Source organism: Gorilla gorilla, chromosome 23 (genome assembly GCF_029281585.2).
Source record: "Gorilla gorilla gorilla isolate KB3781 chromosome 23, NHGRI_mGorGor1-v2.1_pri, whole genome shotgun sequence".
Taxonomy (NCBI): domain Eukaryota; kingdom Metazoa; phylum Chordata; class Mammalia; order Primates; family Hominidae; genus Gorilla; species Gorilla gorilla.
In genome coordinates this window covers 38,844,989-38,869,607 of record NC_086018.1, presented here as the reverse complement: position 1 = coordinate 38,869,607, position 24,619 = coordinate 38,844,989, and the positions used below count along the sequence as shown (strand labels likewise).

The following is a 24,619-nucleotide window of genomic DNA, read 5'->3' as shown; positions in this document are numbered from 1 at the left end:
CAAAGTTGTTATCAAGCATCATTTTAATCTTTTAAGTAGTATAAAAATCTTACCACCACCAAAATAAGCTTTGTCTTTTAGATATTATTAAAATCAACCATATTTAACAAGTTTTAAAAATAAAATGCATCCCTTGCTACAATTAAACTATCACTGAAAGATGGGCAGCTGATTTTGAAACTCTTAAGGGAAAAAGATTTGGGGATTATTATCTATAACCCACTCTAGAATCAATCATTTCATCATTTTAAATATTATATTCACTGTAACTGTATTGTCTCTGCCATTATATTTATTTATTTATTTTATTTCTATTTTATTTTATTTTTGAGACAGTCTTGCTCCGTTGCCTAGGCTGAAGTGGAGTGGCACAATCTCAGCTGACTGCAGCCTTGACTTCCCAGGCTCAAACAATCCTCCTACCTCAGCTTCCCAAAGTGCTGGGATTATAGGCGTAGCTAGGACTACAGACATGTGTCAACACACTCAGCTAATTTTGCTTACTTTTTTGCAGAGATAAGGTCTCACTACGTTGCCCAGGCCTCCCAAAGTGCTGGGATTACAGGCGTGAGCCACTGCACCTGGCTTCTGCCATTATAGTTGACGATAGAGATGAAACGGTAAATGGTGAAAGCATTGTCTTATATTTCATGCCACACAGTTGCATTCTGATTATTTCCCTAAAAATCTGTTTGCTGCTGTAGTTGAAAACCAAGAAGTGGGCCAGGCATGGTGGCTCACGCATGTAATCCCAGCACTTTGGGAGGCCAAGGCAGGCAGATCACGAGGTCAGGAGTTCAAAACCAGCCTGACCAATATGGTGAAACCCCCTCTCTACTAAAAATACAAAAATTAGCCAGGTGTGGTGGCGCACACGTGTAGTCCCAGCTACTCTGGAGGCTGAGGCAGGAGAATCGCTTGAATCTGGGAGGCGGAGGTTGCAGTGAGCCGGATCACGCCACTGCACTCCAGCCTGGGCGACAGAGCGAGACTCTGTCTCAAAAAAAAAAAAAAAAAAGAAAAAGAAAAAGAAAACAACCATGAAGTGGTTCTACATATGTCAGACAAGTTATTCTGACAAGCCCAACTCCCTGAGTAGCCCTTTTTAAAGCTAGCATTCCAAACTATACCACATATTCTAAAACTAATTTTAAGAATGTAAAAATTTTAGAAATAATGCTTCATTAGGCATCCCACTGATTCTTCCCGTTCATTCTCTGATATGTTTCAGTGTTTTTTTGAGATGAATGTCTTGCTGTCCTGCTAATGACAACATTACTCCTTTGGCAATAATCAGGGAACCATGGAAGCATCTTTCTTGTACAGATAATATAATCTATACAATCTGTAAATATCGCTGGGTGTGGTGGCTCACACCTGTAATCCCAGCACTTTGGGAGGCCGAGGCGGGTGGATCACCTGAGGTCAGGAGTTCGAGACTAGCCTGGCCAACATGGTGAAACCCCATTTCTACTAAAAATACAAAAATTAGCCGGATGTGGTAGCAGGCGCCTGTAATCCCAGCTACTTGGGAGGCTGAGGCAGCAGAACTGCTTTAACCCGGGAGGCAGAGGTTGCAGTGAGCAGAGATTGTGTCATTGCACTCCAGCCTGGGCGACAAGAGCGAAACTCCGTCTCAAAAAAAAAAAAAAGTAGACTCACAGTTCAGAATGCCACTTGCCTTCCTACATGAAATCATTTTCATGTCTGAGTGTCAAGTGTGAGACACGGTAGTAATCAAAGAGACTGACCAACATTTTCCATCTCTACAGATACAGACCTTAGCACAGAGATGGCACTGTCATAAAAAGCAGAAATGGTCTACAGTGCTCAGATTTCTCTAAGGAAATGACAAGTTTTGAAAATCACTAGAACCTAGCAGTAAAATCACAGAACCTAGCACAGCCAGAACAGAATTTCTTTATTTCCCGTATCATCCTGCTAAATATTTTCCAAGCTATTGATGCTTCAGGAAACTTGGATAGGTAGGTATGGCAAAGAAAAATCTAGGAAAAATAGCTCCCAAGAATTTAGAGGACTGGCCCAGTAATTTCACTTTTGTTTTTGTTTTTGAGACGAAGTCTCACTCTGTTGCCCAAGCTGGAGTGCAATGGCGTGATCTCAGCTCACTGCAACCTCTGCCTCTCGGGTTCAAGTGATTCTCCTGCCTCAGCCTCCTGAGTAGCTGGGACTACAGGCATGAGCCACCATGCCCAGCTAATTTTTCTATTTTTAGTAGAGACGGGGTTTCACTATGTTGGCCAGGCTGGTCTCGAACTCCTGACCTCGTGATCCACCCGCCTCAGCCTCCCAAAGTGCTGGGATTACAGGTGTGAGCCACCACGCCTGGCCCCAGTAATTTCACTTCTAAGAATTTAAGGAAATAATAGAGCAATATGCAAAGAATGTGTACACATGTACACTTATACACACATACACCTATGTAAGAAATAGGACTAAAAAGAAACATATACCAAAATCTTCTCAACAGTGGCTTTCTCTGAGTTGTGGGATTATTAGTAATTAAAAAAAAAATCTATGCTTACCTGTATTCTCTTTTTCTGTATGTATAGAACTTGCATAATAATTAGGAAAGGCATTGAGATGTTTCCCAAAAGTATTAAGTACGTACTGCCATGTATTAGAGAAATATGCAAAACATGAAACCTTTTGGAGAAACCAAGTGCACATTACATAATTTTATATCCTAAACTAACAAGCCAACTGCGTAAGAGACTTTTTTTTTTGAGAGAGAGACATGGTCTCATTCTGTCACCCAAGATGGAGTGCAGAGGCATGATCACAGCTCACTGCATCCTTGACCTCCTGGGCTCATGCAATCCTCCCACCTGAGTCCCCCGAGTAGCTGAGACTATAGGCATGAGCACTAATTTTTTTTATTTCTTATAGAGACAGGGTCTTGCTATGTTGCCTATGCTCGTCTCGAACTCCTAACCTCAAGTGATCCTCTCATCTTGTCTTTCCAAAGTGTTGGGATTATAGGCGTGAGCCACTGTACCTGACCTAAGAGACTTTTTAAGTATTACATGCCTTTTAATTTTTTTTCCTTTTTTTTTTTGAGACAGAGTCTCCCTCTGTCCCCCAAGCTGGAGTGCAGTGGCATAATTCTGGCTCACTGCAACCTCCGCCTCCCAGATTCAAGTGATTCTCCTGCCTCAGCCTCCCCAGTAGCTGAGATTATAGGCATATGCCACCACACCCGGCTAATTTTTTTTTGGGGGGGTTATTTTTAGTAGAGACAGGATTTCACCATATTGGTTAGGCTGGTCTCAAACTCCTGGCCTCAGGTGATCCACCCACCTTGGCCTCCCAAAGTGCTGGGATTACATGTATGAGCCACTGCGCCCGGCCCCTTTTAATTTTTCTTAAAAATTTACTCTTCTTCACCCTACAATCACTTTAACACTTCCACAAGTTTTGCATCTCTGGAAGGAGAAACACAAATGATTAATTCTTTTGATACTTTTGTCTGCAGAAAAATCTGTACCTAATGGTACATCTGATAGTTTGAGGTTTAAAATACTAATAATTCTGTTTTAAAATTCCATCTACTTCCATCCCTTCTCACTTACCCCAATGTCCAAAATCCCACGTCTAGGAGAGTAAAATTAGGACAGGCATCCCTTTTCCCCCAGATATTCACATACATATGTATGTGAACATACACGTGTACATATTTATTTACATTCACTTATACTTAACATGCACTTAAGGTATAGAGCAAAAAAATCTAGATACAGAGGCCATTATCTTGACAATATAATTATTAGGTTTAAGGCCTGGAAAATGCAGCTTACCATGTAAAAATATCTCACCACAAGAAATCAGTAATTTTCAAAGCTGGTAAAACTATCAATTCTACTTAAAAAAATAACTCGAGTCTACAGGTAGGTTGATAGGGTAGATAAATACTAAAATTAACACCAACTGGGTTGCTATTAAGCTTACCTTACAGCTTTGAAAAACTCTGATTTCTTGTGGGTTTCAGTGGTGAGCTGCATTTCCTTAGTTTCAGCCGACTTCCCAGCAGGAATTCGAGTCTGATGAAAAATCAGCAAAAGGAAGCCCTCACTGAGAAACATACTGGTATCATTGACTGAGTGGGGATAGTGAAAAAGGAACATATTTCTAAAGGTAAATTTCCATTAGTAATATATATGCTTATATGGCAAATACATATTTAATTTCTTATGGCAGAAAGAACAATTAATTTTCCTTGAAAACCTGATTGCTTTTTCTACAATGTGTTTGCTTTTACCCTACCTTCCTCTTTGAGATATTCATTAGTCATAGTTCACCCCTTAAGTGCAAGAAATCAAAACAAAAAACCTTTAGGTCTAAATTTGAGCAATAGTTATAAGACATCTTCTGGCAGCAATGCTGGGATCTTATAGCAGAAAAAAAAAATTAGTAAAACAAACCTTTATCATTTTTTTTGCATCACCTTTATCAACTGGGATACTACCTCTCAAATCTGTGACAAACAAATCTGGAAATCTTGCTTAATCTATATAGAAACAGGTTATAATTTTAAAGTAAATATTTGATAATTTCAAGAAAAAACATGTTTTCTAAAATGTCTTTAACACAGTAATTCATAATAGCATACATTTCTAAAAGCTGACTTAGAAATATAACTTTGCTTTAAAAACATCCTGAAATACATACCTTTCATTAATTATTCTGAATTATAAGGTCTATCATATTTAAACCTTGTTCTAGACTAGTATTGTCAATAAAGCACCAGTACCCACATGTAGTTAAGCTTAAATTTAAATTAATTAAAATTAAATAAAATAAAAAGTTCAGCTCCTCAGCTGTACTAGCAACCTTATTAGTGTACAACGGCCATGTGAGGTTAGTGGCTACCTTATGGAACAGCACAGATCCAGAGCTTACTGCAAGAAGTTCTATTGAATAGCATTGCTCTAGACAGAACCTAAATGGGGAGATAGCACAGTGAAAAGGCCTTACCTGGTCTGAGGAGGTGTGGGTGTGTAAAGGGGCTGGGCTGGCCTAAGTATCGGTTTGGAATCCTCCTTTCTGGGACAGGCTGAAGGGAGTACCTTCGCTGTGAACACAACATACATCCTGAATGAAGAATAAAGAGAATGAAATGAAACAATAGATCTAGAAAGTCTTCATGGTATAAATACACTTATCTCTAGCAGTTTAGATGCTTTAGAAAAATGCAAACTAATATTTCCTTCCTTCTCTCCTTCAATATTCATTTATTTTTTTTTAAGACAGTCTCACTCTGTCACCCAGGCTGGAGTCAGTGGCATGATCTCGGCTCACTGCAACCTCCAGCTCCTGGGTTCAAGTGATTCTCCTGCCTCAAGCCTCCTACGGAGCTGGGATTACAGGTGCGTGCCACCATGCCTGGCTAATTTTTGTAGAGACGGAGTTTAATCCTGTTGGCCAGGCTGGTCTCGAACTCTTGACCTCAAGTGATCCGCCCACCTCGGCCTCCCAAAGTGTTGGGATTACAGGCATGAGCCACTGCACCTGGCCCTCCTTCAATATTTATATGGCCTTTGCTCTGTGTCAGACGCTGTGTTGGGCCCTAGGAAAACAGAAATGAGATCATCTTTACCCTCAGAGACATCTGTCTGCTACAATATTTTATACACATACGCATACACACACACACACGCACACATATATAATAAAGGTATGAATAAGGAGCTATGAAAACAGAAGAAAGGAACCAAAAAAGGCAGGGGAAGGATATCACAGAGGCAGTTTGAAAGGGTATCACAGAGATAGCATAAAGCTGTGTCCTAAAACTCAGGAAAAGATAATCAACATTTTTTACTGAGAATATGTTAAGCATGAGAAAATATGCACATGCTATCTCATTTAATCTTGGAATGTCAGAGCTAGATAAAATAATTTATGAAAAATGCTTAATCATAGAGTACAACAAATGTTACTGTTATTAGCATTAATTAAAAAATTCTTTGCACATGATTGGAACATGCTCAAAGACAGACACATGAATGACAAGGCTATATGCTGTGGTCTTTAAAGAATGCACAGTCTAGTGGAGGTGAGACAAAACAGAGCATTACAATATTAAATGGTGAATGCAATAGTGGATTCACACATAAGGAGTTTTGTTTGTTGGGTTTTTTTTTTTTTTTTTTTTTGAGACAGGTCTCACTCTGTCGCCCAGGCTGGAGTGTAGTGGCATGATCATAGCTCACTGCAGCTTTGTTCCTCTGGGCTTAGGCAATAAATGAAATGAAACAATAGATCTAGAAAGTCTTCATGGTATAAATGCACTTATCCATCTCCAAAGTTTAGATGCTTTAGAAAAATGCAAACTAATATTTCCTTCCTTCTCTCCTTCAATATTTATTCATTTATTTATTTTTAAGACAGAGTCTCACTCTGTCACCCAGGCTGGAGTCAGTGGCTCAGCCTCCCAAGTAGCTGGGACTACAGGTATGTGCCACCAAGACTGGTTAATTTTTTTTATTTTTGGTAGAGATGAGGTCTCACTATGTTGCCCAGGTTGGAAACCCACACCAATTTCTTTGTAATCATCGTAGAAGCTATGATTTTTCTTTTTTTAAAATCTTTTTAGAAGAAGCTATGATTTTTCTAAACAATCCTCTACAAACTTAACTGGAATTAACTTTTAAGACTCTTCTCTCCCAAATACATATATTATTATTCATAATTCATAGTCCTTACAGAAATTGTATGTTCACAAGGAGATTGTACAGTACTGGTTGTTGAGATTAAACAGAGAGGACCTAGTGAGCAGCAAGGGGGAGGGATAAGAGCAAAGATTATGAAGTCAAATAAACCTGAGTTTGAATCTCAGCTTCTCTGGTACTAAGTGTGTAACCTTGTCCACATTACTTCTCTGAGTCTGATTCTGTGTTTGTAAAATAATGATGATAATGCCTACCTCACGTGACAGTTAAAAATCTAACTCCTTAATTTAGAATACAAAGCCTTCAAAGCTATCTTACCTTCCTAATCTTTTCATCTCCCTCCAGCAGCACTAACCCGCTGGTGGAGTAGGCTGCTGTTGATTGGTGATTTCTCTTTCTCTCCTCCTGCACCTTCTCCACATGCACGCTTGTGCACACGTACTCATGCACACAGTGTCTTCTGTAATCTCATTCGGTAGTAAAATTTCAGAATATAAAAAGTTAACTGATTCCTTTTTCAATGCTCATATGAAATAATCCTAGCATATTTTGGACCACTCTCAAGCAGAGGGAGCTTAACTTTATTAAATTCAAAGCAAAAAAGTAACACTTTAACAGGAGACATAAATTAAGATGTTTATTCCCAGTAAATTTTTAAAAAAGGTCTCAATAGCTTTTTACTTACATTAAACATCTTTTGCCCGAAGTTATATAATTAGTAGCAAAGCTGGTGTGTTAAGTCCTATTTCAAAAATATCCAGTTCATAAGCTTCAAACTCTTTTGCTTAGGAAACTTCATGATTTGGATCCTGCTCCCTTATCTGACCTAATCCTCAAAAAACATTATTGCAGCCACACTAAGCTACTTGAAGAACCCCGGCTAAATCATTCTGCATCATAATAGCATTTGCATTAAAAAATATAGTTCTCTTAGTCTAAAGTGGACACTGCCTGCTTATATGATTACAGAAATTCTAAAAAATACCAGCTCAAACATCACTTATGCAAGAGCCTTCTCTTACTCTTCTCACACCTACTGCCTCTGTTCTGCTTGTTTCAGATGTCTTCCCCAACGCTCCTACGATTTCTATTTTAATACCTACTACACTTCACATAATTGCTAATTAGTTTGCCAGTCTACTATGAACAATCTTTGGAAGCAGAGATCACTTGTTATTTGACTTTATTTTCCCAGTGACTTGATTTGGAATGTATTTTGAAGTTAAAAGTCAATGAGTCTGGCTTCTAATTGGACATAAGAAATAAAGAAAAAAGAGAAATTAAGAATAATTCTTGATTTTTGACTTGAACAAGTGAATAAATGGTTGTACCATTACATGAAACAGGAAAGCCTGAGATATTTATTGGAAATACATTTAATGGAGAGGTCAAATGAGCAATTTTAATTTCAGGGAGAAAAGTGCTAGGCTAGATATATAAATTAGGGTGTTATAAGCACACAGATGGCATCTAAAGCCCTGGGAATGGGTATTACCCAGGGAGACTGAACAAAGCCTGGCACTGTAATATTTTAGTGTGAGAAAGAGCACAGGAGAAAGAAGGAAAACTAGAAGAGTACAGTATTTAGGGCCGGGCGTGGTGGCTCACGCTTGTAATCCCAGCACTTTGGGAGGCCGAGACAGGCAGACAGATCACTTGAGGCCAGGAGTTCGGGACCAGCCTGGCCAACATGGCTAAACCCTGTCTCTACCCGCTGCCCCCCCGCCCCCCACAAAAAAAGAGTGTGGTATTTAGGAAGTTAAAAAACAAGTGTTTTAAGAAGTGGGGAGGACTATGCCAGGCACGGTGGCTCACACCTGTAATCCCAGCACTTTGGGAGGCCGAGGCAAGTGGATCACCTGAGGTCGGGAGTTCGAGACCAGCCTGACCAACATGGAGAAACCCTGTCTCTACTAAAAATACAAAATTAGCCAGGCATGGTGGCGCATGCCTGTAATCCCAGCTACTCGGGAGGCTGAAGCAGGAGAATGGCTTGAACCTGGGAAGTAGAGGTTGCAGTGAGCCGAGATCACACCACTGCACTCTAGCCTGGGCAACGAGAGTGAAACTCCATCTCAAAAAAAAAAAAAAAAAAGTGGGGAGGGCTCACAGTGTGGCAAGTGCTTCAAAATATAAGGAAGCCAAAAGGACAACCACTGGATATGGTAACATCAAAGTCACTGGAGACCCTGGTGATTTTAGCAGAGTAAAGAAGACAGAAGACAGATTGGAGTGTGCCAAGGAGGGAATAGGATGTAAGAAAGCAAAGACATTGAGACAATACTCTGGATAAGTTTTGTTGTGAAGAGGCAGAGAAAATGGCACAGTGGATGGCTGGGAGGCAAAGGATCAACAAAGAAGGGTATAACTGCAGAAACAAGTGCTCGTATTATAACTTTACACTCCACTGAAATTAGTTTTTTCAAACTATATGAATTTCTTAAGAGCAGAATTTCCTATTTTCTACCTTCTCTCTGTATCATAGTGTCAGAGGCGTTTGAACCAGAGCAACTCCATCTTCAGTAGGGGTTTGGTAAAATAAGGCTAAGACCTGCTGGGCTTAATCACAGAATGCAGTGATTAATCACAGAATGAAATAGGAAGTCAGCACAAAATGCAGGACATAAAATCACAGAATGAAATAGGAAGTCAGCACAAAATGCAGGACATAAAAACCCTGCTAATAAAACAGGTAGGTTATAGTAAAGAAGCTGACCAGCTGGGTGCGGTGGCTTATGCCTGTAATCCCAGCGGTTTGGGAGGCTGAGGTGGGCGGATCACCTGAGGTTGGGAGTTCGAGATCAGCCTGACCAACATGGAGAAACCCCCTCTCTACTAAAAATACAAAATTAGCCGGGCGTGGTGGCGCATGCCTGTAATCCCAGCTACTCAAAGGGCTGAGGCAGGAGAATGGCTTGAACCCGGGAGGTAGATGTTGCAGTGAGCCAAGACCCCACCATTGCACTCCAGCCTGGGCAATAAGAGCGAAACTCCACCTCAAATAATAATAATAATAACAATAATAATGATAATAAAATAAGTCCCTGTCAAATTTAGACACTGCAAACATCTTCTCCTAGACTGTCACCTTCCTGTGAGCTTTACCTGTGATGTTCTTAAAAAAAGGAGCTGGCCAAACCCCACTAAAACTAAGATGGCAATGACAGTAACCTCTGATTGTCCTCACTGCTACACTCCCACCAGCACCCCAAGAGTTTACAGATGCCATGGCAACGTCAGGAAGTTACCCTATATGGTCTGAAATGGGGAAGCATGAATAATCCACTTTCTGTTTAGGATATAATCAAGAAATAACCATAAAAATGGGCAACCAGCAGCCCTTGGGGCTGCTCTGCCTATAGAGTAGCCATTCTTTATTCCTTTACTTTCTTAATAAACTTGCTTTCACTTTACTCTGTGGATTCCACTCAAATTCTTTCTTGCACAAGATCCAAGAACCATCTCTTGGGGTCTGGATTGGGACCCCTTTCCGGTAACAGTAGGTTCTCAGTATCTGTTTGTGGAATGCCTAGAACCTAAACTCTTTAAGTCCTAGTCCGAGAAATGCAGTAGAGTGGAATGAGGAGAACTTGAAATTAGACTCAAGTTTAAAAATCAGATTTTTCGCTAACAAGCTATGTAGCCTTAGACAAATTACTTTCTCAGAACGTCTGTTTTCTTATGGGCATAAAATATTTATTTTTCTAGAATGCTGTGTCAGTTAAATGAGCACTTGCTACAGTGTGACTCAGAGGGTACTCAAATAATTTTCGACATTATTGGTTATTATTTCCAGTGGTAGGCAAATTATAATCATGGGTAAGCCACACATAAGTACATGTAAGCACATACACTGGAGAGAATTTAAATTGAGTTTTAAGCATTTCACAATACCTCTCAAAAATGAGTATATATAAAAATGCAAAGCAAAAAAAATTCAGACCTGACAAATGGTCTTGAAAGACTAGAAACATACACTAGTTTTAGATTTCATCAGAGTATCATTTAACTGAGGGGATATAAATGTGATGGAAAATAAAATAAACACAACATAGAGGAGGAAAAACAAAGATTATAGGGAAGTTTCTGAGACAATAAAATGAGCCAGGTATAGAATATAAGACCTTTAAATTCGGGTCTAGACTACTGGTAGTTTATCCCCAAAGAAAATCACCTTTGGTCTGTTTCTAATTTGGCTCTCAAATTCTACTTTCCCATACATGACTGAATTTCCGAATAGTAGCCACTGATCCATTACAAATGTAAATCACATCATTAAACTTGCATATTCCCCACTCCCCACAAAGGCTTCCCACCGTACTTGAAATAAGTGCTAGCTTTATGTCCAACAGCCCCAACTGGCAACAACCAAAATGTCCATCAACATGGCCAGTGGCTACCATATTAGATCACTATGTGGCTGTCATATAGGTCTCAGCAATAATGTCATCTCCTCAGAAGCCTTCTAAAACCAATCTAAAGTAGCGCTCTGCCCCCAGCACATTGCTATTTTTTTTGGAGCACATATCACATTATCTTATTTTATTTGTTCTCTTATTTGTATTCTATTATAATGCAGGCACCAGGAAAACTGGTGTCTTTTGTTCAATACTGTTATCACCAGTGGCTAAAACGGTGCCTGGCACAAAGTAGACATTCAATAATTATACAGTGAATACATAAACACACAACTTTCCAAATCTTTAATTACATGTTTTATAGCAGTAAACCTTGGGTGGACAAAGATACTATAATCTCAAATGACTTACCACTGGCATGCAGAAAGTTAACGTATCAGGCTACTTCCTCCAAGAGGCTTTCATTGACACCCCCAGCCTGAGCTGTCCTCATGTAATTGTTTAGCATCCAGTACTTCCTCTCATCGTAACTATTATATTGTAACTAAGTTACTTGTTTGTATCTCCCTCTGAACTGTTTCTTGACTGAAATAAATATGTCAACTGTTTGAATACTTTCTTCACCAGTAAGTCAGTACTTCGTTTTTCTAAACCAAAGCATAGAAGAGCTGGGAAGCAATTAAGGCGCACTAATCTAGAGGTCATATTATGCAAGGGATATGCTGTGGCTATTAGCAACAGATTCCATTGGCTTATGAGGCACTGGCTGAAGCTTCCAGGGAAACATACAGGGGAAACAGTCCAGAGGATTCAGGATGGTCTGGTACAACTCTGGACTAGCTCTATTTGGAAGGTCCAGTCCCTACACTGACCCCAAAATGACACCATAATGCAGCCCTCTCTGACATATTTGTAACTCTGCTTGCCACATAATCAGTATCCTCATCTCCTAGCACATGGTAATAACATTGTCTTTAACATAAAAATGTACCTATTTGCAGTCACTACCTCTATCACCACCACCAGCAGAGCCTGAGCTAAGGAAACCACGGTTCTCAATACCCAGCACACCCACTTCCAATTATCTGTTAAAACATGGTGGATTACTATGAAGTTCTAGGACTGCAAAGATATGCTTCACCTGAGGACATTAAAAAAGCTTATCATAAAGTGGCACTTAAATGGCACCCTGATAAAAATCCAGAAAATAAAGAAGAAGCAGAGAGAAAATTCAAAGAAGTAGCTGAGGCATACGAGGTATTATCAAATGATGAGAAACGGGACATTTATGATAAATATGGCACAGAAGGATTAAACGGAGGTGGAAGTCATTTTGATGATGAATGTGAGTATGGCTTCACATTCCACAAGCCAGATGATGTTTTTAAAGAAATTTTTCATGAAAGGGATCCATTTTCTTTTCACTTCTTTGAAGACTCGCTTGAGGACCTGTTAAATCGTCCAAGAAGCTCCTATGGAAACAGAAACAGAGATGCAGGATACTTTTTCTCCACCGCCAGTGAATATCCAATTTTTGAGAAATTTTCTTCACATGATACAGGATATACATCACAGGGTTCATTGGGGCATGAAGGCCTTACTTCTTTCTCTTCCCTGGCTTTTGATAATAGTGGGATGGACAACTACATATCTGTTACAACTTCAGACAAAATCGTTAATGGCAGAAATATTAATACAAAGAAAATTATTGAAAGTGATCAAGAAAGAGAAGCTGAAGATAATGGAGAGTTGACATTTTTTCTTGTAAATAGTGTGGCCAATGAAGAGGGCTTTGCAAAAGAATGCAGCTGGAGAACACAGTCATTCAACAACTATTCACCAAATTCTCACAGCTCCAAACATGTATCTCAATATACTTTCGTGGACAATGATGAGGGAGGTATATCTTGGGTTACCAGCAACGGGGATCCCCCTATTTTCTCAGCAGGAGTCAAAGAGGGTGGTAAGAGGGAAAAAAAGAAGCGTAAAGAGGTGCAAAAGAAGTCTACCAAAAGGAATTGTTAAATTGACTCTTCAAATATATAACATTTGAACACAATTGTGTGTGTTTTGGTTAGTCACAAATTTTGTAGATAACACTTAATACTATACTAAGAGCTTTTCAACACTTTTAGCAGGATTGTGGACATTTGGTTAGTAGTTTTTTTGAATGGGTATGTCAGAAAAGGATGAGTTTGTGGTGACAGTTGGTGCTAATAAGAATTTGCCTGGGCAGTATAGTGAGATCTTTTCTCTACAAAAAATTTAAAAATTAGCCAAGTGTGGTGGTGCGCACCTGTAGTCCCAGCTACTCGGGAAGCTGGTAGAAAGACTGCTTGAGCCTGGAAGACATAGGTTGCAGTGTAATGGGATCACGCCACTGCACTCCAGCTTGGGTGACAAAGTAAGACCCTGTCTTAAAAAAAAAAAGGAATTTGGAAAACTGCAAAGAGTTTTTTACTTTTGAATTTTTCTTTAGTAGAGTTTATAGCCTATTTTTCTTTTTTCTAATTAAAACCACTATACAAACTTACGAAACATGCATAGCATTAGGAGACAAGAATGTATTAAAACACACAGGTTCAGACTACACAATTATTCATGAAATGGCTTTTTTCCAATGGAGGTACAGCATTTGATGCATTATAACTTAAAGGTACTACAAATTAAAAACTAAAGTATAAAGTATTTTAACTTAAAAATAGACTTAGCTGGGTGCAGTGGCTCACACCTGTAATCCTAGCATCTTGGGAGGCCCAGGCAGGAGGGTTGCTTGAAGTCAGAATTTCGTGACAGTCCGGGTAACATAATGAGACCTGTCCTCTATGAAAAAACTTTTTTAAAAATTTAGCTGGGTGTGGTGGTACGTGCCTGTAGTCCTAGCTACTTAGGAGGCTGAGGTGGGAGGATTGCTTGAGCCCAGGAGTTTGAGGTTGTAGGGAGCTATGATCTTGCCATTGCACTCCAGCTGAGAGTGTGACCCTGTCTCTAAAGAAAAACTATAGAAAATTTAAAAAATTAAAAAACGGGTAACATGCTAAATTTTATGTAGTATATTTTACCACATTTTTTTTTAAAGGCCAGTCTTACCCTGAATTCCTCAGAGCAGTCTGTATGGTAGGCCATCAGTGAATCACTCCAGATAGGAAATTTTCTATTTTTGTTTAGAGTTTGTACACAAAATCTACAAATACATTACTCTAAAATAGCACCTATAGACATTTTAATTTAGTCATGTTGGGAGAAAAACAGATGGGTTACAAATACATCAGATATCGAGCAAACGGTTCGAGTCACATCTAGCAGCACTAAAACTTATTCAACTTTGGCCAAATACAAATGCAAAATTAGAAAAAAATTATAATATCTGCTATTTTTAAAAGACAGCTATAGTCAAGAGCTTGTGTTTTGTATCGGTATTTGATTTTTAGTGGGCAGATGGGAGAAGGAAAGGTTATTTATTCTATAGAAGAGACTGCGGACAATTAGTATTCAAAGTTTATTTTCAGAAAATAAAATAATAAAAGCCCAGGGTATTTTAAATGCTTCTAATATAAGATGTGATATTTAGTAGAGTTTATCTGTTATCATGCATGTGGTAGTAAAGTTGAAAAAAAAACTGCAATTTTCCAAAAACTAAAGCAAAAATCAGTGTCTCAGAAAATTTAAGAATGTAATGACATGCCCTGTAGTCCATTTCTTCACTCTTAACAGAAAACCAAAAATTTAGATTTAATCATCTTACTCAATAGCTTAAAATTCCTCAAAGTTTTCCCACCATCTAAAGGAAAAAGCTAATTGTTTGCTTAACATAATATACAAGGCCCTCCATGAGCCAGCCACCAGGTTTTTTCCCAACTTGATTTCCTATCAGCTCCTTGTACTCATCTTATGCTCTAGCCCAACTTCTCCCAAAATCTGTTCCAGGGATACCAGTTCAAGACTCATCACAGAAAAGGGGTCCATGGTCAAATACATTTTTACACACTTTGCAAATTACTGCGGAACACATCTCTCAGAAACCTAGACTATTAAGGGCTGGGTGCAGTGGCTCACACTTATAATCGCAACACTTTGAGAAACTGAGGTGAGAGTTCAAGTTTACCTTGGGCAACATGACAAGACCCCCATCTCCAAAAAAAGAATTAAACTATTATGTACGTTATGAAAGGCAGCATTCCCCAAAAGTATTTGATCACAGAATCATTTTCGTGTAATGCCTACTATTTTGTTTGAGAACATCTTTCAAAAAATCTTTTCCTAAGCCGGGCGCGGTGGCTCACGCCTGTAATCCCAGCACTTTGGGAGGCCGAGGCGGGTGGATCACGAGGTCAGGAGTTCAAAACCAGCCTGGCCAAGATGGTGAAACCCCATCTCTACTAAAAACACATAAATTAGCCAGGCGTGGTGGCGGGCGCCTGTAATCCCAGCTACTCGGGAGGCTGAGGCAGGAGAATCGCTTGAACTCGGGAGGTGGAGGCTGCAGTGAGGCAAGAGATCGCGCCATTGCACTCCAGCCTGGGCAACAAGAGCAAGACTCTGCCTCAAAAAAAAAAAAAAAAAAAAAAAAAAAGCTTCTCTAGCCATACTAAACGATTGCAACGCTTAGTGCTGGCCATTCCGTTTTAGAGTTCTGTGCCTTTGCAAGTTTTCCTTCTGGTAGTATGGCTCCTTTAGTCAGGTTGGGGAGAGCCTTTCAAATAAAAGCAAATTCCAGGCCTGGTGCGGTGGCTCAGAGAGGAGGGTGGATCGCTTGAGGCCAGGAGTTCGAGATCAGCTTGGCCAACGTGGCAAAACCTGGTCTCTACTACAATTACAAAAATTAGCCAGGCGTGGTGGCACACGCCTATAATCCCAGCTACCTCGGGAGGCTGAGGCACGAGAATTGCTTGAACTCAGGAGGCAGAGGTTGCAAATGAGCAGAGATTGCCACTGCACTCCAGTCTGAGCAACACAATGAGAGCCTGTCTCAAAAAAAGACTGAACAATTGCACATCTTTCTTTTCACCTAATCCCACGGAGAGTTGTCTTTCTGCAGCTTTACTATGAGAACTGAAGAACAAGTTCTGTGCACTGGACAATAACTTTTTATTTTTTATAGTAAGAAGTCGATGTAATTAACATTCCATTTTAAATGAATTCAAGTATATCAACATAAACATATGCCAAGACATAGCTTTGATGTCAAATACCATACGTTCTGGTTCACACATTGTTCATATATTGACCCAAAAAACTGAAATACGATACAATGGCAGATCCGCCTGCAAGGAAGGTGATTCAGTTTTCACTGATTAAGCTTTATGTTCATCAGATTAATTGCTCGCAATAGAGCACACCCTACAAAAAATTATTCTCCTTATCCTTCGTCTTGTCTTTGCAAACAGGACTTTCAGACACAGAATGCCCCAGAAGTATTTCCAAACAGTTACCTTTCCTAAGAGGAGCTGCTGAAAGAATTTGTGTTACTAAACATGCTTCGTGTATATTCTGGAGCAAGCTCTCATGCCTAACAGAAACAAGAGCTACTTGATGTGAGACACATTGTCACTTAAGTGTGATAATTGCCACAACTTCGGAGTCCGAGTAACTTGGAAGACAGCCCCTCTGGGGGATGGCACACTTTTCTCTCTGCAGTCATTTCGGCTTCACAGAATACCTCAACGGTAGAGAACACACTGGGCCCACCCCTTTCCAGGAGCAGCCGGTATAGAAGAAATCCGCGGAGAGCACAGAGGGTTGGGGAGCGGAGGCCCCACCAGGAGAAGGGTCAGCCGAACCAGGGATCGCCTGAGACCAACTTGGGTCCCTCCAGGGGATACCATGGGAGGAGACCGTGGGAGGAGAGTCTAACCTGAGAGGCCGCGGACGTTTGCTACAGCGGGAACCAGCTTGGGGGCTGAGAGCAGCCAAGGCATTACGGCCTAACTCACGCGTCGGGAAGAGAAAGAGGGTAACGACGGGGAATGCAACCGCCTGCAGGGCCGCGTCGCCAGGAAACCGGGCCAGCCGCACCTCCCCTTCCGGCGGAGGCGGCTCGCGGGCCTTCCTTACGCGGCGGCGCAGGTTGTGACGTCATGCCCCGAGCTGGGACCGACCCTCCGGCTCCACGCCCTTTTTTTTTTTTTTTTTTTTAGGTCCCGGGCGTTGAGCTCTACTCAGTGCACGCAGCCACACAATATGCTCTTGGACGTCGCCCCCTGGGGGGGATGTTATCTCCCGCCTCCTTGAAGGCGCCCATTTCTGGGGTTGCCCCATCCAGGGAGCTGGTTCCTAGTTAAGAATATGAGAATGTATGCCCAGGGAGGCAGGCAACAGCACGAACAGCCACGCTTCTAGAAGATTCTAGGGAGCGCGCAGGAGCAGCGCAGAGGGAGTAGGAATGAGCAGGCGGAGGACCCGAGGTCACGAGACCGTTGGGTGGGAGGAGCCAGCGGCCGGGGAGGTTCTAGTCTGTTCTGTCTCGCGGTAGCCGCCCCCTTCTGCGCTGTCACGCCGAGCCAGCGCTTGGGCCTGGAACCGGGCCTTAGCCCCCAGTTTCGCCCACCACCTCCCTACCATGGACCCCCGCAAAGTGAACGAGCTTCGGGCCTTTGTGAAAATGTGTAAGCAGGATCCGAGCGTTCTGCACACCGAGGAAATGCGCTTCCTGAGGGAGTGGGTGGAGAGGTGAGACCCAGGCCTGAGGACCGTTGGGGGCGGGGGGAAGCACGGCCCCAGGGGGAGCCGGGCTGGACCTGGCTCGGGCCGGCGGGCGAGGCGGGGTCGCTGCCCCTTCTTTGCCCGGGAAAGGGAGGCGACTTCGAGGGGTCATGGAAGATCGCGAGCCTTGGGTAGTACAGGAGCCGCGGGGAGCAGGAGGCAGAGCTGGGTTCCTCGCACCCTGAGGTTGCCCAAGGGTGTATCTTGGGCGAAATACAAAAACAGGACTGCGGATGCGTGGACACTGGAGACGCGAGGAGTGAAAACTGCAAGACTTAGATTTTGCGTGGGGTTGTTTTTCTTTCACTCTTGTGTGCCCTGCTCAGGTCTCATTGGTACATAGCAGTTCCTTTACGCACTATCCCTTTACATCGTGTTATAATAATATAACACTAGTAAGTTAAAAGTTACAAAAGTAGCAAGAATAAAAATGATAACTGTAAAAGTGATTGTTTTTACCTTACAGCGTTTGTAGCTGCGTAGGATTAATTATCTTGAGAATCACTTATTATACCTCCGTTACTTGGCAGTGTTATCACTCCAAACACGTCTGAGAAAAATAATTTCTTAAGGCCTGGCATATTTCCAGGATATAATCTTGTTGTCTTTAACTGTAGAGTACTTTGCTACGTGCAAGGAGTTAATTGACAAGGCACTGTGCCTGGTGCTAGGAAACAGTATAAGTACTGTGTATTTAGACGAATAAATAGAAAAGTTCGTTTTGATATTTACTATATAATAGTAATTAGCATTTTATGTGTTGAAGGAGCACCGAAGAGAAAAAGTGAGAGGGAAGTCTTCCCTAAGATGACTTTTTAAAAAATTATTACTAATGGGGAACTGAAAAGATGACATACAAATTGCACTAAACAGGGATAAATAGCAACTATGCAGACCATTGCGACTCCTAAGAGGTGCTGCTGTGAACGTTATGTGTGTAGTGATTTTTGTCTTTTAGAGACAGGGTTTGGCTGTATTGTCCAGGCCGCATACAGTGGCGGGATCACTGCAGCCTCCAATTCCTGGGCACAAGCGATCCTCCTGCATCAGTCTCCCAGGTGGCTAGCAGTGCGGGATCGAGCCACCATACTTGGCTAATTTAATTTTTTTGTAGAGATGGGGGTCACATTAAGTTGCCCAGGCTTGTCTTGAACTCCTGGCCTCAAGGGACTCCCCCGCCTCCCAAAGTGGTGGTATTACAGGCGTGAGCCACTTCACCCAGCGTGATATTTTTATATGGGAAGATTGAGCTCATGATTACCAAATAGTTCAAAGAATATTTCTTAACAACAAGCTGGTTCTAAGGAAAAAACTCGTTACAATCTGTCAACGTTGTATATTGTATTTTTTTCCTCTAAGAAGTTTTTCAATTTTTAGCTCCCCACCAATTGTCTAACTACTGGAAGACTTACTTATATGTGAAATTCTGAGACCATTTAATAATACTATGTTAATAGTAACTTTATGAATATTGGTAAGAAGTCTATTTTGCAAACTCCTCAACCGGGAAATGTCAGGGTTAGGAATTGAGGGCTAGATTTTAGTCGTTTTCTCTATTGAACAGCTTGATGATCCAAAAGCCTTAAGATATTTGTATGCTTTTATCCTAATTATAGGAAAGAACCTGCAGTTAATAAATTCTTTCTAAAATTCCAGGTAAAGTAGACAAGTATCACAGGAAGAAAATAGCCGGCTCCAAGAGCTGGCTCCACTTTACATTATGTGGATACAATGTTTTTGTTTCATTCTTACTAGTGAGGAAGAGGAGACACAGAAGAACAAATTGAAAGCATGTGTAAGAACAGTGTCCTCCTGACTTGTGCTGGAGTGATTTTGCCTATGTAGAGAATTCCACTTTAAGGTTTGCAAAATATTTGTCAGGCACTACTATCTCCCAAACAAAAACAAGAAATCGTCATATACCTTATTTTAACATAGGTAATTCCAGTTTTTCTTTCTGATTCCACTTACATTCTTTAGCCATCCTGAGTTGGCTGAAGTATGGGGTGAAGCATCATGGCATATGTAGGGACTTTATTCTGAACTTAAATTGAGATATTTAATATAGAAGCTTTTTCTCTTTATTTCTGTATTTAAACTAAGATTTTTATAAACTCTGAGGCCTTTGCATTTGTGTCAGTTTCCCTCTCTGCCTTCATCAGTCTGCAGTTCGAGATTGTGGCAGATGGGGCTGAATGTGGAGACTTCTAGGTCCAGACGTATTCCTAGGCCTGATGCTACTGTTAGGGTTACTCAAGTTGAAAACATCTCAGTTTCTCACAGGCTTAGCTGTTGAAGAACAGTACATCTGCCTATTTGCTATAATTGCTAGCGTTGTTTATAGCTTAGTTTTATTTGATATAAGGATTTATTAGTTTAACCTTTTAAATTGCACAAAGAGAAATACTAGAAGTCTTTCTGAACTAGTTGTCAGTGAGGATCCAGGGAGACTGTTCTTTTCAAGAACTGTGTTTTGAGATATTTTTGTTTTTCCCTTTTTAGAGACAGAAGCATTCTCCCACTCTATTTTCTCCCGTTTAACAATTTAGTATCTTGTATGTGGTTTCATGGCTTTACTTGATGGTAATTAAGATCGAAGAGAGTGTCTTTGTTTTCTACTCCCTAGTACAGTACGTGGCACATGGCTTTTCCTAAATGTTGTAAAGGAAATGAACAGAATGCATTTCTACCCTCAATATAGAATTTAGAGTGGTAGCAACCAATTTTTTGTACATGTGTACAAGTAACCATAGCACAAAGCAGATTAGAAGGTTATCAAATTAAGAGAATTGTGAATGAAGTTTTATGTGGTCCTATGTGAGAAAAGTCTCTACACTGGTCCTACTTGATTGTGTAACATAAAAAAGCCTGTAGTGCCAAAGTCCAAGTGGCAGTTTTTGGCCAGAAAGTAGCTTCTTCTAAGCCTTGGAAGCATTAATTGAAATTTCGTACCTACGAGTTGGTGTTTTCTTCCATTAGTTAACTAGAATTTGGGATGAGAGAAACTAAATCTAGCTTATGAGTAAATCCTCTTTTTTTTTTTTAAAGTTTTTATTTTTTTTGCAACAATTTCTAGCTCAGAAAAATTGCAGGTATGGTACAAAGGAATTTTTTCTGAACTAGTTGAGAGTAAGCTGCCAACATTGTACCCCAACACCAGTGAGTGTGTACTTCCTACAAAGTCTTTACAATGCAAATACTAAACTTAGGAAACTAATGCTGATGCATTTATGCTATCTAATCCTCAGATTTATGTGTTGCATTTAGTTGCCATGTCACGTAGTCTCCATTCTGAAACAATTCCTCAGTCTTTCCTTGACTTTCATGATCTTAACAGTTTGAATGTTATTGGCAAGTTATTTTATAGACTTTCTCTCAATTTGGGTTTGTCTGGCCTTCCCTTAGGATTGGATTTAGCTTAATACATTTCTTGGCAGGAATATCACTTCCCAAAATTAGTGTACTGTAAGTTATACTATGTCTGGATGTCACTCTAAATACATTCCTGACGCTGCATTTTGAAACTTAGGAAGAACACAGTGTAAGAAACCCTGTGTCTTCATTAAAATTTAACTACAAAGAACTGGTGATTACTGTGCTCTTTTGCAAAGTAGTGTTTCCATAGAAAAGAATTTTGTGGTGTCTATATGCCTGTTCCTTATCATTAAATCATTTTACTTTGCTGAATTGCAGATTAGGATGTTTTGGATCATATAATCTTTTATGTTTGACATGGGAGCTATTCCATATTAAGGGTACTGAGTAACGTTTTCTTTTATCATATTAAACATAATGGAAAAAGTAGGCACATTTTCTTTGTTTGAATGGTGCTTATAAGAAATTCCAAATTCTGTTTCTTTTCATTCCATCTGCTACTTTGCATTTATACTTTTGCTTCATATTGGGATCCTCAGATGATACTAAGAGAGTGAAAAAGGCAAGCCACAGGGTGGGAGAAAATATTTGCAACACATAAAGCTGACAAAGGGTTCATATGCAGAATACAGACAACACCTTCAAATAAAGGACAATCTATTAGAAAGCTGGATGAGAGTTGAACTGTACAAAAAAGTCTTTTTAAATGACCAGTAAATATATAAAAAGGGACTCAACTGCAATGAGATGCCAGTAGGCACCTATCAGAATGGCTAAAAAATCTTTAAGATGGACAATAGCTAAGCATTGGTCAAGGCGTGAAACAATTGGAATTCTCATACATTGCTGATAAAAGTGTAAATTGATAAAAGAACTTCAGAAAACTGATGTCCATTTAAATTCAGCCTGCACATACCCTTATGACCACAAATTCCACCCAACTGAAATGAATGTAAATGTGGATATGACAACTCTAGTTATAAAGAATCAGGCCGGGTGCAGTGGCTCATGCCTGTAAATCCAGCACTTTGGGAGGCCAAGGCTGGCAGATTACGAGGTCAGGAGATTGATACCGTTCTGGCTAACATGGTGAAACCCCGTCTCTACTAAAACAAAAAATCAGCCGGGTGTGGTGGCATGCACCCTATAGTCCCAGCTACTTGGGAGGCTGAGGCAGGAGAATCGCTTGAACCCAGGAGGTGGAGGTTGCAGTGAGCCAAGATTGCGCCACTGCACTCCAGCCTGGGTGACAGAGCAAGACTCCATCTCAAAAAAAAAAAAGAATTAACCCTTTCTGTTTTCAAAGTTAATATATCCCCTTGTTTTACATAGTTAATGGCTTTTGTTGTTTGTTTTTAAGGCAAATTTTAATAATGTCTACATTGCTTCCAACTGTTGTGGAGTGCTCTTAAGTCTATCAACCATTTTAGTCACTGGATTGTTGCAGGTAGCCGATATACTATAGGGTCTGCACCAAATGGAGCATGTAACGCTAATTCTTTGTAATTTTTCTCTTCTAGTTATTTGCTTATAATGAATTGTGTTGCCCTGAACTATTTGGGAAAGAAGGGTTTGTAGGGTCAGGAGGAAGTATTAATGGATGAGGTTGGGAGGGGTGTATAAGGAGAAAATCTATAATGTGACGGGCATGCAAATATAAGCAAGAAAAATTCTCAGGTCTCAGTCACAGGACACAAACATTTTGAATTACTATATCATGACGGTATAGTTATTTCATAAACTGCATATTTGAATTTAATTGAACTCTTTTCAAGTTTCAAATTTAGGATTCAAATATACCTACTGAGTTGAATTCTAAGTTAACAGCTTGTGCAAATGATTTTGTCATTGCATGTTGACATATCTGCCTCTTTTCCTCTGGGAAGAGGCACAGAGAAGCTATACATTATGTTTATTAGACTCATTGAGGCAAAGAAAGGGGTTCATTAGCCAGTAGCCTTAAAATAAATTTTAAGCTGGAAAAAATTTAACCATAATAATACCACAGCATTCAGATTAATTGAGAGTATACTTTTAAATTTTGAAAAGGTAGTCATGTAAATGTCTAACATTATTTTTTAGGTATAAATACGTTGCATGACAGTGAATTTTAATTTTCTAAACAAATATCTTTTTTCTCATCTTCTTCAAGCATGGGAGGTAAAGTACCACCTGCTACTCAGAAAGCTAAATCAGAAGAAAATACCAAGGTAAGTTTTAATTTCATTTGTATGTTTTGTGATAAAGTACTATAAGATTTCTTAGGGGTTGTTTTTAAACTGCTGCTCTCCGATTATCACTCCTGATTTCCCCAAGATCACTTGGAAATAAGACCTTTTAAGACCTGTTTGTCTTTATAACTTTGTAGACCCGAATTCTCTGGATTCTGATTTAGAACTGAGAATTTAGGGTTGGATGTTCACTGTTTTAGAATACATGACAATAAAAGTTACATGTATGGCCTGTAAGTGGTAAGCTCCGTGATGGTATGCATCCGTAGTCTTCATCATTGCCTTACAGTGTGTCATATGCATTGTAGGTACTTTATTTATTATTTGCAGAGTAAATGAAGTATCCCAGGTCAGTAATTTAATTTTTTTGCTCTACTACCTGAGTGATAGTTCTCAGTGTGAATCATGGTGTTGGGTTAGCATATTTGCTTAAAGGACATGTAAGATTAGAAGGTTACCAGTAGCTGAAGTTGAGAGACAGATGAAGGGGAACATACATGTTTAAGAATGTTTTCTTTTGTTTTATTTGTTTGTTTTTTCTTTCCTGAGACAAAGTCTCACTGTGTCACCCAGGTCCAAATGCAGTGGTACAATATCGGCTCACTGCAACCTCAGCCTACTGGCTTCAAGCGATTCTCCTGTTTCAGTCTCCCGAGTATCTGGGATTACAGGTGCATCCCACCATGCCCGGCTAATTTTTCTATTTTTAGTAGAAATGGGGTTTTGCCATGTTGGCCAGGCGGGTCTCGAACTCCTGACCTCAAGTGATCTCTCAGCCTCCCAAAGTGCTGGGACTAAGGCATGAGCCACCATGCCTGGCCCAGAATGCTTTCTTCATAATTTTTTATTTCTCTCTTCTGCCTTCATATCTAAAAGGCTTTTTTTTTTTGTTTTTTTTTTTGCAAATTTTCTGATTAGCTGTCTTAAATTGACAAGAAAATAGCTGTTTTATTATTTAGAAACTTAAACATTGTTATCTATTTGGATCTTAAAGTGGAAGTAATGTGTATTAAGAAGGAGAATGCGAAAAGGTAGCAAAAGCCCAAAAAGTAGTTATCTTTTTTTAAAAAGGGTCATTTGTCAGAGTGGTATTTTCTGAGCCCTAGATATTTTGCTATTTGGCAAATGTGTATGAAGGCAAAATTATATTTAACCTATGCGTCAGCTGAAAATTTTTTCTAAGAAAAACATTCTAAACTAGAATTATGGCTTGTCTTTTCTTTTCAATATATTCTAGAATATCTAGACTTTGCACATTTTATAG

General features: G+C 40.0%; 3 protein-coding genes across 9 annotated transcripts in view; 2 read left to right on the top strand and 1 right to left on the bottom strand.

The window, feature by feature from the left end:
• XPNPEP3 (X-prolyl aminopeptidase 3) overlaps positions 1–17,040 on the bottom strand; it is a 75,616-nt gene extending 58,576 nt beyond the window's left edge. Inside the window, exons 1-4 of one of the 7 annotated variants that reach the window (XM_055374730.2) lie at positions 11,459–11,916; positions 7,008–7,149; positions 5,530–5,587; positions 4,996–5,112 (exon numbers count right to left, since the gene is read on the bottom strand). In XM_055374730.2, coding sequence (XP_055230705.1) covers positions 4,996–5,107 — 112 coding nt within the window. In that variant the 5' untranslated portion in view covers positions 5,108–5,112; positions 5,530–5,587; positions 7,008–7,149; positions 11,459–11,916. Of the gene's footprint in view, positions 1–3,969; positions 4,062–4,995; positions 5,113–5,529; positions 5,588–7,007; positions 7,150–11,458; positions 11,917–12,305; positions 12,520–13,343; positions 13,460–16,479; positions 16,856–16,901 lie in introns of those variants that run through there. The other 6 variants (XM_031005575.3, XM_004063520.4, XM_031005572.3 and 3 more) reach the window with 6 other exon arrangements.
• Positions 12,143–13,106, top strand: DNAJB7 (DnaJ heat shock protein family (Hsp40) member B7). Its single transcript, XM_004063519.3, has one exon. The coding sequence runs from the start codon at positions 12,143–12,145 to the stop codon at positions 13,070–13,072; it is 930 nt and encodes a 309-aa protein (XP_004063567.1). The 3' UTR covers positions 13,073–13,106.
• A 342-nt stretch (positions 17,041–17,382) lies between the features above and the next one.
• Positions 17,383–24,619, top strand: part of ST13 (ST13 Hsp70 interacting protein) — a 32,190-nt gene continuing 24,953 nt past the window's right edge. The window contains exons 1-2 of the mRNA XM_004063518.5: positions 17,383–17,716; positions 23,277–23,334. Coding sequence (XP_004063566.1) covers positions 17,607–17,716; positions 23,277–23,334 — 168 coding nt within the window. The 5' untranslated portion in view covers positions 17,383–17,606. The remainder of the gene's footprint in view (positions 17,717–23,276; positions 23,335–24,619) is intronic.

Excerpts from the sequence above, each read along its gene's own strand:
- DNAJB7 (XM_004063519.3), top strand. The coding sequence starts at position 12,143 with ATGGTGGATTACTATGAAGTTCTAGGACTGCAAAGATATGCTTCACCT.